The sequence below is a fragment of the Chiroxiphia lanceolata genome, chromosome 1, assembly GCF_009829145.1.
Source record: "Chiroxiphia lanceolata isolate bChiLan1 chromosome 1, bChiLan1.pri, whole genome shotgun sequence".
NCBI lineage: Eukaryota > Metazoa > Chordata > Aves > Passeriformes > Pipridae > Chiroxiphia > Chiroxiphia lanceolata.
The window spans coordinates 15,395,096-15,411,819 of NC_045637.1; the positions used below are offsets into that span (position 1 = coordinate 15,395,096).

Consider the following 16,724-nt stretch of genomic DNA (forward strand, 5'->3'; position numbering starts at 1 on the left):
GTGGAAATAATGTGAGTAGAATGAGTCTAGGTTCCCCCCCCATGTTCTCCAACTTAAATTTACTAATTCCCTTCACTGTATATCGTTTGATGTATTTTACCCTTGCAGTACAATAGATTGCCTTGCTATAGTGTCTTTTTGTTGTTCATTGTCTTAATTTTGTTAATAGGATACTTAGTTTTTTCCTCCTGTTTATGTCATTCAGATATTTAAAAATAAAAAGGCAATCTGGGTTTGTTAATACTGCTGATATTATGCTTCCTCCATTTTTAATGAATAGATCCCATTAAGACTGCCCAAGGGTCTTTGTCCCTGAAGGCATATAGGCTGACTCCCAAACTGATGGAAGTTTGCAAAGAAAAAGACTTCTCTCCAGAAGCGTAAGTAACTTCAAAGAATGTTTTCTCATAGGGTTTGCTGAATTTGGGGTGCAGAATAGTACATGGGATAATGAAACACTGTGTTTTAAAATCTCATGTAACAGTGCGTGCTGGAAAAATGGATCTATGTGGGTAGTGATAGATGAGCACTGATACAGGGGGCTGAGAGGGCATGAAAGTCAGTCTTTAGGCATCAGGGTAAGTGGTGGAACTTGAACTGATTTTGGGGCTAGTCAGTGGATGTGCTGAGAGGACCATGGAGAAGATAGCTGTATCTGGGAACCGAACCAAAAGCAGACAAAAAGAAATGGAGGAAGGGAAATACCTGGTCTGTCTTGAAGGAAAATAGAACAGGTATTCTGGAATAGCTGTTGCTGTGTATTTATTCCAAATTAACTCCCCCATGTGGACACAGTCTTCTGGAGTAAAGTAGATATTACGCTGTTTCAGAAGATGAAGCCGCTTGTTATAGATGTGCCTTAGCTGGCATCCTTTTCCTCCAGCAGCTAGCTATTCAACAGCAAAAGCACAAGCATGTGTTAAAAATTACTTCACTCAGAAAAAACAGAATCATTTCGTTGCTTGGTGTCTAAACAGTTCCATGATGAACAAACAAATTTGTGATTAGTCCAAAAAAAGAAAGGGGGGGGGGGAGGGAGGCAAAATCGAAAAGATTTATTCCAAATCCAATATGATATAGAGAAGTTAAGGCTGTATTGTCCTTAGAAACTTGTAGACATGCTTTTATTTCCAGATTTAATGAAAGGTATTACTGTCTGCTTTATTATAAAGCAATAGCAATAGTTTTTAATGCATATTGTAAAAAAATACACACTGGAATTTTATATTTTAATATTCACCATAGAATTTAATTATTCCAAAACATAGGCTATTTTGTGAATCTATTTTTTGGTTAGTAAAAACTTTAATTATTCAGCTATTTGGGAAATCGTTTTTCATTGTAGTAGTTATGATAAATATTTTAGTGTCATGTGGTAACTAACTGTTCACTTTTATTTAAGAAACCCTGATGGCAGGGAAATCAGTAAAATATTTTGGAAGGGGCAGAGTTAATCCTGTCAGTACAGTCTGTTGCTGGAGGCTTTTTCATGTAGGTAATGGATTAGCAAGCAGGCAGCTGCTTGACTTGTGAGAGTTTTTCCTAGAGCAGCTTTTCCTAGTCTTTGTAAACGTGAGGTTTTGCCATGCAAATGCGCTCTTACCAAAACTTCACTCATGTTAGATTGTGGAACTATGACAATCAAGAGTTTTTACAAAATTGCCAATTGTTGGAGCAGGAATTCAACAAAGAGAATAAGAGAGGTACTGGTTATATTGGTAAATATTCTTTAACTTTTTCTCACAGCTTGAAAAAAGCAAATATTGCATATGAAAACATGTTTGAAGAAGTGCCCATTGTAATTAAGAATTCATACCTGATCAATGTGATGTTGTGGGAACTGGAAAAGAAATCTGCAGTAGCCGATAGACATGAATTGCTCAGTCTGGCTAGCAGTAAGTACTTGTTACAGTATGGATGTACTTTTATTCGCTTTCCCAAACCACAGTTGAACACCTTGGGTGAAATCCCAGTCTCATTACAGTCCGTGCAAGCTTTGCCTTGACTTTTAATGGGGTTAACACTTTACCATTCATGTTCTTTTACTGAAGGAAAATTGCATGGTAAAACTGTAGCATTAGATTCAAGGACTAAATTCAGTCTGTAATCCACATATACCTGCTCTGCTTGTGGTATGGATTTCTTCAAGAAAATGTGGGCACTCAGAAAATTTAGGCAAATAGATCTGTATATAAAAGCTGGTTGTTAAATATTCCTTAAGTAATTATATGAATTATTTAATAAAAAAGAAATTGCAGTTGTTTTACTTTGGTAGCAGGATGAATTTGAAAATAAAATAAAATAATAAAGGCTCTGAGAAACTGACAAAAATGCTCAGACTGATTGTCATGACAGCCAGCATTCATAATGTCAGAAATTGAGTTTCTAAAATGATCTTCTTATAACTTTAAGAATAACATTTTGTTCTTGTAGCACTTTGTCCTGAAAATACACTTCTGATTACAAAGCTGGAATGCCTTCTAGCAGTATGATCAAGAATTTGGTGGCGCTTAAATCTTACACAACACAGTACAGTTATTTGGATATTATTGGGCTGACCAAAACAACCAGATACACAAATGATGCAGTATCTTGTTGTATGTAGAAACTGGGTTTTTGGGGTATAACACTTTACTTTCACATCAAGGTGCTGTCTGCCAAGCTTCTGATCCTAGTGACCTCTTTTCTTTTTTCTTTTTTCTGCTGCCCGCCCCCCGCCATATAAGACTGAAGATAATGATCCGTATTTCTAGTGGAAATTTTCTTCTCTGTCTACTTGAGCTTATGTGGAGGTATTGAGAGATCTGGTAGCTTTTAGAGAAAGTGTTTAAGAGAGAACAAGTATAGGGTTGAACTCTGCTGGGGAATTTACAAATGTCACAAGTGATACTTAGTCAATAATTCTGTCCAGTAAAGTTGTGACTTTGAGCATTGGAATTAATGAAGTGAAGAATTTTTGCCGAGATGTTCAGTCTGTTTGACTCCACAGGCTTTTTGTCAGGCTCTTTCTTTCCTTGGTCAAAGATCACAAAGCTTACCCCATCTGAGGAGAGGGTGGACACTGGATGTAGGAGATGACAATGATTTGATTCCTTGTGAGCTCTGTCACTTTACTGTGAAAAAGAGAACTATGCTGAGGATACAGCAGGTTTCCAGGTGACCTGACAGTCCTTGGTTGTTTCTATGAGTTTGCTCCTGTATAAAGGGCTGGGACTACCCAGCACCCTGGATCCTAGCAAGGGGTGCTGCTGGTCAGACAATACAATTCTGGAAATGGAAAGGAATTTGACAGATCACAAGCCACAGTTGAAGTTTTTCATCAGCTTTATGTCTTACATAGTAACTGTTCAGTACCACTGCCCTGGCTCAAGATCAAGGATAAGAACTGTACAAATTGTTTTCTGTTCTGGAGTGATGGTGTTAAAAACCTGGTGCAAGACAGGCTTTTGTGTTGGTCCTCATATCTGTAAAGGGGACGAGAAGTGAACAAGAGAAACATGAACCCAATATTAAAAACAAACTTTCCAGGCAGATTTTTCTGGCTCACCTGGTCTATTTGAGGAACTTAAGGTGATTAGTTTGGTTTGAAGGAGAGAAGATTTTGGAAATTACCCCAGTGGGTTGCTTGGAGGTTTTGTATGTGTCCTTTTTTTAATATTTGATAGCTGCTTTTACCATGCAGGTTATATTCAATGATATCTTACATTGGTATAACTCAGCAGCTAGCAAATTAAAATATTTTAATGCTTGTTTATTCAAGGTAGGGTGACTTGTACTGCTTGCTGAAATATTTAACTAGTTTTTACTTGAATTCAGCTGCGAAAGTTGCTCTGTCAAAGAATATATTGCCTGAAGTAGGGAAGTTCAAACCCCCTATTTGGAGTTTTATTTTCATTTTTCTGTATTTATTTTCACATTGCCATATTTTTGTCTTTCAGTAGCTGTGGCTAAAACATTTCAGATAGCAACTTTTAATTTTGGTACCTGTCTTCTGCGCTTTTTTTTGTTTTTTTGACTTTCCTCCTTTTTTTTTTTTTTTTTTTTTTTTTTTTTTTTTTTTTTTTTTTTTTTTTGGTTTTTTTTTTTTTTTTGGGTTTTTTTTTTTTTTTTTTTTTTTTTTTTTTTGTTGTTTCTTTTTTTTTTTTTTTTTTTGTTTTCTGCTTCTTCTGCGCTTTGCAATTATTGTGTTGTTGACAGTAACTTCAAGGCTCCTTTTTGACTTTGGCCTTGGTTTTTTGTTGTTGTTTTTTTTTTCTTTGTTTTGTTTGGGGTTTTTTTGTGGTTGGTTTATTTCTTTGGCGTTCAGGGTTGGTTAGGCTTTTTTGGTTTTTTGATGGTTTTGGGTTTGTTTTTTTTTTTGTTCTTTTTGAGCATCCCTGAACCTTTTGTAATCTTCTGAAGCAATAGTTTTGGCAATAAAATTATTTACCCATAGTTCCTCTCCTCTGGAGAGTTTACTTCATCATGATTTTCACATGTTCAGCCACCCACCTTGTCTGAGTTTGAAGCTCTACCTATTTGAGGTACTTTGCCTGCACCTTAATATCATTCTCCTTTGAAGTACATTTGTGATTGTATATAGTAGTTTACTTTTTGGGGGCAAAAATTTGTGTTTCTCTTGTGAAATCTGAATTGACTGTAATATTCTAGGCAAAGAAGTTGAAGGGAGACTAGCACAAGGCTAGCAAGTAGTAGCAAGTAAAGACCCTTTTCTCAAACTGTTACCCTCCTGCTACCCTTAAGGACCAAAATGTCTTGAAGACCTTGGAGCACTGCCAGTCTTTTGATAGAGACTCAAGAATTAAAATCCTGTCAGATAATGTTCCAGATCTTCAGAGAAATAATTACAACCAACTTTCTCATTCTCATCCATCTCTTCCTTATTTTATTGATGATCTAGTTTAAATTAAAAAAACCTTTTTGTGGTCTAGCTTCATAATAGGGTTGTTCTATAATATCTCAATTTGTCTCAAGCAATTTTTCTAATAGTGTGCGTCAGTAGAAGCAAACATGTGCTGAACATTTACTGCACTAACATCTACTTGGCAGATATATTTTTCAAACATCAGATGCAGTATTTTTGCGAAAGTGACAATAAGGAGGGTTACATTGGCTTTTGAAACAATATTAAACTTTATACATTGTACTGCTTATTCAAAAATCTCAATGTGCTTAACAGATTATTAGGATAATTATGAAAATCTCTAATTTGCAGAGGGGGAACCTGACACAGAGAGGTTAAATGTGCTGCCCAAAGGCACACATCAAAGTCAGAGTAGAAAACAAATGGAGCTCAGGACTCCTGACTTACATATCTCATTCAAACAAAATCCTCTTAAACAGCACAGGTTGAACTCAGGTTGAAATGCTGAGATGTAGACAAGTTCTGCTACGTGGTGGGAATGTTCCTTAGAAATTTTTAATCAAAAAGATGTGCTTTGCCCAGCAGTACCTCTCTAATCCACCGAAAGCTGTTCTCACCAGGAGGAAAACGCTGTACAAGGTGGCACCTTTCCCAAAAAGCAGTGACTCGGAGAGAGGCCTCAGTAGAGCTGATGGAAAGTGGAAAAAATGAGCAACAGATACAGCATTTTCGTGTGCTTCCTCTTGCTGCTCCTTGTTCTTGTCTTCTTTAGCCATGGTGCAAGCAAAATAAAATCAAATAAGAGAGGGGGTCCAAATATGGCAACTGTAGGCAAGTTTAGGGGGGCATCTTTTTGGGACATCTCCAGCTTCAGAATTGTTATACCCAAAATTTGGTGCCTCGGTTACAGCATCATGACTCAGATCTTGGAGGGAGCTGAGGCACGCAGGCTCCCGGCCCAGTGTGGGTACGTGGGCTTCTCCAAAAGTGTGAGCTGAGGCCTGTGAGCTGTGTGTGGAAACAACTAAAACTAATGAGCAAGACACGGGCAGCTGAGAATGATGTGAATTGCTGCTGCTCTTTGAAGTTTGGGTGTTTCACTTGAGGCTTCATTTTGGGTGTTTCAGACCTTAGCAAGTGTGACTGGAGTCCTTTTCTGATTAAAGATGCTGAACTAAATGTGGGCTTCATGTGTAGTTCCCCATTATGAATCCTACAGAAGTGGAGCCAGTTTGAGGTTCCAGCCCCAGCTGCTTGCCTCGTTTCTCCCCCTACCCCCATTTCATCTCTACACCCCTCCCACCCTCAAAGATTTTTATTCCCTCATCTGTTTCAGAATATGGCTGTACAAATAGCTTTGTGGAATAGTCTGATGGAAAAAGGCAGACTCCCACTCTTCCCTTCCAGCCCTTCCTTCAGCCTCCCTAAAAAAAAAAATAAAAAAAAACAACAGGGGGTGGTTTTGCATTTACAGTAGACTATTTCACTAAAAGAGTTTGAAGTGTGCCCACGCAAACAGCTGAATCCATACAGCTGAGAGTGCTGTAATCTTTGGGCAAAGAGGGAGAGGCAGGAAGATGCTGATGCTGGAACCTCTTAAACTGACTTTGCTGGCAAGAGTAACTGCACCTTTGCTCTCCTTAAAATATATCTGCAAAGGGAGGCTCTGGTGCTACGAGCACTCCCTCAGGAAGAGGAAGGTTTGCATTCCCGTCTCTTAGCCAGACCTGCATCCTAGCTGGATGTCCTTGTGTAGTGAGTGATCTGTGAGTTCAGTTAATGTACAGTTGTTGCTTTCTCTTTCGGTGGCTGCTGGACTGCAACACTGCCAGATGCAAGGCTCACTACTGGGAAGAAAGACAGAAAAGACCAGGGCCATGAGTGTTACCTGCAGATTATGCTACTCCACAGGTTTCTACTTCTCACCCTCAGAATTAAGTGACCTTTGTATTTGATAATTGTTAAACAAGGAATCAGGACTAATCCGTATGCCAAGGACCTGATTCATATCTGCCCTTTTGTGAAGGTTTATACCCCATCAAGTATAAGGCTGCTTCAGCAAAAATGCACAGCACAAGAAATTGCTTTCCAGGCTATACTTTCTAGTCTGTTTTATGTTCTATACAGGCTTTGACAGTTTCCCTTTGACAGTTTGTATGTGTTTGTCTTTCTGAGCATTTTTGATTATGCCATCTAAGCTACGCAGATAAGTGTCAAATGATAAACTTCTGGAATTTTTACAGGTCACTCCCTACAGGCATGATCCTGTAACAGTTCTGGTGGAGTGCTCTTGCATTAGATTATTTCTTCATTAGATGTGTAAGAATCCACATGACAGATTTTTTTCCCTGATTTTTATTCTGTTTCTCCCTCTTTTATTATCTGTATTTCTTCCCAAAAAGAACACAGTGTGGACTTTGTGATGTTTAATATGAAAGCAGTTCTGCAGCTGGTAGTTTTCTTTTATGAGGATTCACATACCGGTGTGGTGGTCTCCAGGTGCTCTTAGGGTGGAGCTGTTCTTCTAGTTCAGCTCAAGAGTGTGCTCAGATCATCACCACTGGGTGATCTGAGACCTGACTTGTTTCAGATGAAACTAAACTGAAAAGAGGCATTAGGAAGATAATTACTGTGCTTCAGCCACTTCCAGATCACTGGACCATGTCAGAAGTAGTGATAAGAGCCCCCCGAGACACATGTACCATGGCCATTGGTTTCTCAACACCAGCTGTTTTGCTTTATAGATCTGCTCCTGTTGGTCTACACTACTCACTATTTAAATGTAAACTCAATTTAATTGACTCCTTTGCTGAGTCTGCTGACTGAAATGCATCCACTGAAATTGCAGGTTCTTTATTACTGATGCCCCCAGAACAACAACAAAGCTAAGTGCTGAGCTGCACATTGTCTACATTTGACTATCACAGAGCCCTGTAGGGAAGTGAGTCTTGATGAGCATGTGAACAGCATTTACTGGCACCCCTTTTTAAAATACATATATTTTAATTTTTTTTTAAATTGCATTGATGCACAGAAGTACCTAGCAATGTGATCTTTGAGATCTGCTTCAAGGTAAGGAGGTACCTAGAGGACCCTTTGGGCTAATTAACTGTGGTGAGTGTCATGGGCTGGAGCAATGTGATCTAACTTTCTGAATACCACCAGAATAAACTCCAGCTGAGTAAAACTTGGTTAAACATTGTATATATACATTTTTACAAATTACTTGCTATTGGTCTTTCTATTTTTTTTTAAGAGATGGAGCAAAAAAGGGTATCAGCCACATGAGAGCTGAGGAAAAAGCTGGTCCTGTATTTGCAGCATACTTATCACTTCATGTCTCAGTTCACATCTGTTTAAGTTATCTGTTTTTAGCTTTTTGTTTCCCTGGCAATGAGAGCAAACACTGTATTACTGCAACTTCTAACAATAACTCTCTGTTTCTGTATTCTGCTGTACTAAGCTGGTCCCAAGGAGATTCATATAAAACATATTCTTTGTAACCAGCTATATTTCAAATGGACACTATCTGTAAAATAATTATATTTCTGATGTGCACATACCCCACAAGGCCTTTAGTGTGTACCTACACAGGCATTTCTGATAATAGCCAGTTCTAACACAAACTCTGTGTAATATAAACTCTGTAAAAACTGGAAACATGCACGCCCCTAGCCATGGCAATATTCCACAGTTCTAAATACCATGTTCTTGAAAAGTTCAACCAAAAAACCCCCAAGAAGTTTAAAAATAATTATTATAGTGGCGCCTTTCTTGCTACTGTGTAGCTGGAATCCTCCTCACCATCTGCCCTGTGCACAACTGAGATCTAACTCTGGCTTGTAAATGAATTGTGTTCTGAAGTTACTGATGCAGCCCTTTGTTCAGTGAGCAGGCAGCTCAGTGAGTGAAACAGCTGTCCTAGCACTGAGATAAGGGTGCCTCCAGCTCCGATCTCAGCAGGTATCCTACTGCCTCACTACATTACCAGCTTCTGTCTCCAGCTATGAGTTCTATGGATTTGGGGAATAACTTACACTTAAAAAGGGATGTGTGTAATATTACATGTGTGGTCCCCTTTAGCTTTGTGCCTTTGTATTCCAGTTAGAGTCTCCCCAGTCCGTAGGCTGTAGGATGGCAGGAATGCATTGGGAAAGGCAGAAAGAATCTCAGATAACACAGAGAAACAGTGACTGAAGGATATGATTCTGACATTGAAGTGCACCAAACTTTTTTATTGGAAAGAAACTCTCATGAATTGTAGTGAGGAAAAGAATGGAGCTTAGCTTTTGAGTTGTTGGCCTTCAGCCAGGGTAGTACTGGCTGAGGCTTAGTTCAGAGCCAACAAACTAACTTCTGATCAAAGGGATCAATAGAGAGCAGAAAGTGTCCTTTGCTGCTCTACCCTGTAAGCACAATTTGGGATGAATACTGTCTCCATGGGCACCAACCTAAAAACTTCCAAAACTTTGACTTGGAAGCTATACCTTGAGTTGAACATTCCTGCAAAATACTGAATCCATTGCTAAAAATGGTAACAATAAAAGTTGTTTAACAGACTGCATTTGTCTGGCCAAGGCAGTAGATCGCATAACTGGAACTGGACGCGCCCAGCCTTGCTGCTTCCATGTTGGTATGGAATGTGGAGCTGGCTGGGCTGGGCGCAACTCTCCCTCTCAACAGCTAAGATCAAGCAATGTCTGCTGAACTTCAGGTGGTTTGATATACTAGTTAAATGAGATGCAGTTCTCAAGAATTTCTCTGCAGAGATAGTTAAAAATCTGTGAAAAACCTTGTAAGTAAGTTAATTCGAAACCAAACTCTTTGAACACATCTCCTGGAATATGTTTGGGTTGCATGTCACAAAAGCATCAGACTTTTTCTTTCAAACGTATGACCTGCATCTGTAATAACTGTAAATTCATTCAAGGCATTGTTTTTTCATTACTGAGAGGTTCCTGGAAAGACCAAAACACTTAAATATGGTATTTGCAACAAGGCAAAGATGCTAGAGGAGGAGATGCCATGTAAAGTATCATCAGATAAGTATATGAACAAAGATAAGGAATTTAAGGATTTGCAAACAGTGCCATCAGTGCAAAAATGATGGTAAATGACAGAATAGCTTTTAAATTTTAAAACTTCTTTTTTAATAGTAAATTTAATCTTTCATGAATGTTTCTTGTATTTCAGTAATCACCTTGGGAAGAGTCTGCAGCTACTGATGGACAGAGTGGATGAGATGAGCCAAGACATTGTTAAATACAATACGTACCTGAGGAATGTAAGCAAACAGCAGCAGCAGAAACATCAGGTTGGTAACATGGAAAAACCTGAATGAGAGCTTTTTTTTTTTTCCACAAGATAACGTTTCGGTGGTGTTATCCAAGACAGAAGAATTGGGATCTAAGCAAGATAAAATTCTTACAAAACATATCTGTTAAGTCATGAGGTGGGTTGACCCTGCTGGGTACCAGATGTCCTGGAAGGCCACTTTGTCGCTCCCCTCCTCAGCTGGGCAGGGAAGAAAAAATACAAGGAAACTCCCAGAAATCAGTATGAAGACAGGGAGCGATCATGTAGCTGTTACTGTCACGGGCAAAACGGACTCAATTTGCGGAAATTACTTTAATTTATTACCAGTCAAATAGAGTAGGGTGATGAGAAATAAACCCAAATATTAAAACACCTTCCCCCCAACTCTTCCCTTCTTCCTGGGCTCAACTTCACTCCCTATTTTCTCTCCTTTTTCCCCTCAGCAGCACAAGGGGTTGGGAACGGGGGCTGCGGTCAGTTGATCACACATTGCCACTTCTTCCTCTTCAGGGGTAGGACTTCTCACACTCCTCCCCTGCTCCATGGGCTGCAGGGCCACAGCTGCTTCACCATTGTCTTCACCACGAGCTGCAGGGGATGTTAGCTCTGCTGACTGGAGCAGCTCCTCCCACTCCTTCCTCACTGACCTTGGTGTCTGTAGGGCTGTTTCTCTCACACACTCTCATTTCCTTCTCTCAGCTGCCATTATGCAGGGCTTTATTTCCCCCCTTCTGAAATGTTTTATCTCAGAGGTGCTGTCAGTGTTGCTGTTGGGCTCAACCTTGGCAGGTCCATCTCAGAGCGAGCTGTGTTGACTCGGTTGGACGTGGTGGAAGCTTCTGGCAATCTTTCACAGAATCCATCCCTGTAGCCCCCCTGCTACCAAACCTTGCCACACAAACCCTATACAAGAAGATTTATAAAATGTGCTAGAATTCACTTCTAGTGACATATAGTATGGATTTGGCTTTCTTTGCAATTTTACATGTGTATTAATGATTTATGATAAACCAAAATAATTTATAAATACACCATAGACACAGGGATTAGACATTCAGTATATGAAAGAGGGGAAAGTACAAGCTTTGTTCCAAAACAAACTGTGTTTTAGTTCCATCACATGTAATGTATCTAGTCATGTATCTAGAAATAAAGAAACGTAATCCAGTGGACTGTGAAGACAGCAGCCTGTTCCCTGATTGGAAAGAAATTTTAGTTATATTTCTGTCACTAGATAATGATACTGATTGGGTGATGCTGACTTTTAATTTCTGGTGCCAAAAGGCCTCTTTAAAATCCAAAGCAGTCTGATTAGAGAACCTTGAGTATGGAGAACAGCTCTAGGTGGCCCTGCTTACAGAGGGGTTGGACAAGGTGACCTCCAGAGGTCCCTTCCAACCTTAGCTGTGCTATGATTTGGAGACATTATTACTTTCTTTGCTGTTGCAACCTTTGATAAAGCAATGCTGTGTCTAACTATAGAAGAATGGTGGTAAACTGGAAAAAAGCACTATGAGAATGATTTAAGAGCCTGGAGAGCAGATCTCGGTGAACACAACTCACATCACATGATAAGTTAACAAATTACTTGCTTACTCAAGAAATACCTGCATGAAAAATAAATTTGAACTCTTTAATCTAGCAGACAGAGATATGACAAGATTCGATACTGGCTAACTGAAAATTGGCCAGACTACTTCTGAGATAAAATATTGCAGGTATTGCCACACAAAGTAAGTTATTATTAAAAAGAGCACCTGTGGCTCATGTGAGATGCTTCATCACTTACTATTTTAGAGTCGAAATTGCCTTTTTTCACTTAAGTAAAGTGAAGCTTGGACAGGGAATACTTCAGGGAAGCAGCACATGATCAGTGATCTCTCCTGGCTTTGTAGTTCCTGAGGACATAGAAGCTTCATGCATGTTATCTTCAGAAAATTTGTTTTCCTTTACTGCCTAGTTTGAGTAGAAAGATGGCATCTACTTCAGAGGTTTTTGTTAATAATAAGGGGATCTATTTATTTTGAAAAGCAGAGCAAAGTAGGTTCCATGGTGTCTCAATTTCTTTACTAACTATAGCTGCTTTAGTAGTGGCTCATTGTGGCATAGTTAGTGGTTGTAACTTCATTTTTGAAATGGAGCAATTGTGATTAAGAGCAAGCTGTTTCAATAAAGAGTAATAGGCAGACTGCTGAGAAGTGGATGGGGTAATGCAAAGAAAGAAGAATCTACATGCAATTCACATACAATATGGGCATTTAAGATTTTATTTTTAACATTGTCCAAAAACATGTATTTGTCACTACTACTGGAAAAAATTACTTCATTTGATTAGTGCCACCAAGTAAGAACTGTTTTCAAACTCACAGAATCACAGATACATTTAAGTGAGAGAAAACACTCTGTGCTCTCTGCCCCATTAAAATAAAGATCTGTGTGTGTGTGCGTTGAATATGAGGGCTTTGAAGACAAACCTTATAACTAGTTCCATGCTGTGACATACAGTATGAAATCTCATATACATGTTTTCAGATTTGTGTACTTCTGCAAGACCAAACGTTTATCCAAAAGCTGCAGAAATGGTCTGCTTCAATTTTTGTAAAGTTCGAATAATCTATATGGGAAAGAGGAGCACTGAAAACAAATTTTTTTTTATATATATCAGAATAATTTCTACAAGCTGCTACTCTAGTATATCCTCTAGTAACCCACAAAGAAATGGTATTGAAGTGGCAGAATATCTAAATAACTGGAATAGAGAAATAATCATTGTGCTTGGTTTCAGTCACCACTTTGTTCTCAGTTTAGAATTAATATTTTTTGGCTTAAAATACCTTATTTAATCAAGTTTGCTTCCCCTTTCACATTAATATTGTTTTGACCTTTAACTTGCATAAAATGGAGAATTTCTTGTTTATATAACTATCTGAGGTAATGGTTTCTCATACCTACCATATTTCAAACCTTGCTTTTCTCTGTGGGGCAATGGAGGCCTTTACTATCATGCTGTATTCTTTCCATCAGACACAGCATTACCCCATCATCTCAGTACCTCATAGTTCTGCAGCATCTCTCTTATTTAAGGTGCCAGTTTGTGAGGTGGGGACAGCTTGTTGCCAGTGAATTGCAGTAAACTGTGAATCACATTAGCATTGTTTGAAATAACCTGAATTGCATTGAATAAGTGTAATTTTTAAAGCATACTTGCTGGTTAGTAAAAAGCATCTGGAAAGAAAAACTTTTTGCAGCTTTGGAAGTCCTGCTGCCTTCTGAACCTGTTGCTTTATTTTCAGTACCAGCAGAGACGTCAGCAAGAAAATATACAGCGTCAAAGTCGAGGAGAACCCCCTCTTCCTGAGGAGGACATCAATAAACTGTTCAAACCACCACAGCCACCTCCAAGAATGGAGTCACTCCTTATTGCAGGTAATGTTTAGCAGCGTTTTCAACTCATCTTTTCATATATGAATGTTAGCTTGAGAAAAAGTGCAGTTGTACCTTTGAAAGCATCTTTATTTTTCATTACCTTTGCCATTATTGTGTGATATTGTGGCATTGGTAGCTTTCCAAATACTGTCCTTGATGTGTTAAATTTGGGATTTTAAAGCAGAGATGGAGAAATGCCCACAGGGCAGGCTTTCTGCATGAGTGGGTGTAGCTGCTGCCTGCACTCATGCCCCAGCCCCTCCCTGAGCTCCAGAAGTTCAGGCAGGAGCTGTACAGGCAGGAATAAGCTGTTGGGGCTGGAACTTCTGATTCAGAGCAGTTGACTGCGGCCCTAAGTTACTGATAACATTTCTAGGTTTGAACTGGCTGTTGCAGCAGCTGAGACGGTTTTGCTTTTAATTTCAAATAGAATGGGGATAATTTCGTTGATTTATATGGCCAGAGATTTAGGGAAACTATCCCCATCATCTTGGACCCCAAGGGAATGAAAATATAAATGGGAACAAAGCATAGATAGGTGTAGGTACCACCCCCCATTTTCCTGTTTGCTGGTATGCTGCAGGGCATAGCCACAGTCAGTGCCTGTCCTGTGCCTCGTGGAAGGGTAAAAATACTGGGACTTCACAGTGTCAACAGACAGCAGACAACCTAGATGCCCTACTAAGTAAAATAAATTTGGAAGATGTCACAAGAAAGCAAATTGTTTAACCAAGCAGGCTATTTGGATCAAATAGCTATTACCTTGTTTTGTACTGAGAGAAAATTAAACCAAAATCCTGGTAATATACTGTACAGCAAAGAGTGCTTTGATGTTAAAAAAAAAAAACAAAACCAATTCCTTTGAGTTACTGGTCTTAAATTCTGAAGTGACAAAAAGATTATTATTTTAATATTTAATACTTTCATGCTACTAATAAGAACTGCTTTTAGAAGAAATAATATTCTTGATTTATTATTCCTCACAGAGTCTTTAAAAAAAAACACTATTGTTTTGATAGTTTTTACCAGTTACTGAATCCTAGCACCATGAAAGTATTTAAACATTCAGCTCTAGCATAGTTTATAAATGCAATGGAAGTGTGTATGTGTGTACATGTGTGTTTTATGAAAGTGATAGCTTAAAATGAATCATCTCCTACAAGAGAAGGAATTGAAAACTATTATACTTAAAGGAAAAAACAGTTTTCAGCCAGAGCACTTTCTTTGTTCTTTTCCTATAGTCAGGGGAAGAATTGAAAGCATACACTTCAGCTTAGATGAAGTAAAGTTTGTGGATAAAGAATAAAACTTAGCTCTTTTGTCTCTGAGGCATTTAAAAACTTTTCAAATAGAGCATTACATTGAGAGTTTATTGGCTTTCTCAACAGCCTGAATTTTGATTAAACTGGCTTCATGTTTTGCTTTTCCTAGTTAACAAGGGAAATAACTTGTAGCTGTAAGAGTATAAAAATGCTTTGATGGGCATGTTTGATTTGTAAAACACCAACAAATCTTCATACCCTGATGAATCTTGAAATAGTGAATAAAGTGAAATGTTAGGTGGAAAAAAGGCTAGTGGAATGTCAGGAGTACCACAATTTTCAGTCTGCTGCAGAAAAATATTTTTTACAAATATTTTAGTAGGGACAGCAGATACATAAGAACAGAACTGAAATTCAGTCTTGTAGTATTTTTAAAGCATCTAAACTGAGGAATTAATGTGATTGAGCTTTCCGTGCAGCGGCAAAAATTGTTTATTCTTTTTATTGTCCTATGTATTTTCAGAAATTGTATGTAATATTGTAGGAAAATTGAGGGGTTTTCTGAGCATACAGTTTACCTGTTCTCCTGATTTAGTTTCTTCTTCTTCCCAAACCTGTTTGGCAATCCTGAAAATGTAAAATTCCTATGTGTAGAGTAGTTGAGCAGTTTTGGTTGCTTCTTTCTATAAATCCTCAATGATTCGCATTCATTTGGCTTTTGAAAAATGGTGTTCTAGGCAGTTTTTCTAAATTTCAAAACTGACAAGGGTTTACTCTTCTTTCTTTTTGACAGGTCAAATTAATACCTACTGCCAGAATATTAAGGAGTTTAATGCACAGAACCTAGGCAAGCTTTTCATGGCTCAGGCTCTCCAGGATTACAACAACTGAAGAAACTTTGCTGTAGCCCTCAACAGGAAAAGTTATTTACGGCTTTACACTGTTCATGATCATCTTGAAAATTTATTAAATTGGGAAGAGAGTCTTATAAAACAGAGTCACCTTGGTTTGTGTAGAATTCTCGTGTAAGAAAAATAAAGGCAAATTTTAATGATATTTTAGTGTTTCCTTGCTTGGTGGCTCTATTGAACTGGAATTTTCTGTGGTCACTCAGGTTTTATAAATGTTTGGCAGTTATTCATGTTTAGTCATAGTAAATAATACAGGTTTTATTTAACTTGGAGTCAGAAATAAAAACAAATATTGCAAATGTTCAGTATAGCTGACTTACAGAAGAAATTTAAGATTTCCCCGTTTTCGTTGGGAAGTTACAACTGTAACTTGCTAGAGACTTGGGGCAATTGTTCATTTTTGTTTTAATCTGTTTGGACAGTATGCTACAATGGTCCTTCCATATCAAATGTTTCACAGAGCTTCACATTCAGACCATACAAAACCAGTGTGATGTGGAGACTGGTTCCCACCATACTGGGCTACGCTGGGTTCCCATATTCTCTTGCTACCACCAACTGAGTCGAAATCAGAATCTGGAGTCAAAAATTGGAATGAAAACCAGCTAATGATTGGACTTAGTGATCTTAAAGGTCTTTTCCAGCCTAAACGATTCTGTGCAACCCAGTGATGCTGCTGAATTGTTTGTGGTGGAAAGTGCAGAAATAACCAACCTGGAGCAGCCAGTGTAGTGTAAATGGGCAGCACCTGCGGTAGCTTTGCCATCTGGATGAGCCTTTATTCCTGAACTCAGGCCACTTATCTTTTTAACAAAAGTTAATTTAAAGGTTTAGTATGTGGAAGCTCACACATGTTACTGTCATTGATTTCCTCTTTTTTTTTTCCCCCTTTGAGCTCTTTCTTGCGTGTCTTTCAGCCTAAAATGGCTGAAGAAGTGTGGTTTG

At 38.5% G+C, this 16,724-nt stretch overlaps 1 protein-coding gene across 1 annotated transcript in view; it reads left to right on the forward strand.

Annotated features, from left to right (window-relative positions):
• EIF3H (eukaryotic translation initiation factor 3 subunit H) overlaps positions 1 to 15,924 on the forward strand; it is an 86,482-nt gene extending 70,558 nt beyond the window's left edge. The window contains exons 4-8 of the mRNA XM_032701347.1: positions 281 to 380; positions 1,747 to 1,899; positions 10,061 to 10,178; positions 13,474 to 13,606; positions 15,662 to 15,924. Of these exons, the coding sequence (XP_032557238.1) occupies positions 281 to 380; positions 1,747 to 1,899; positions 10,061 to 10,178; positions 13,474 to 13,606; positions 15,662 to 15,759 (602 nt within the window). The 3' untranslated portion in view covers positions 15,760 to 15,924. The remainder of the gene's footprint in view (positions 1 to 280; positions 381 to 1,746; positions 1,900 to 10,060; positions 10,179 to 13,473; positions 13,607 to 15,661) is intronic.
• The last annotated feature ends 800 nt before the right edge of the window (positions 15,925 to 16,724 follow it).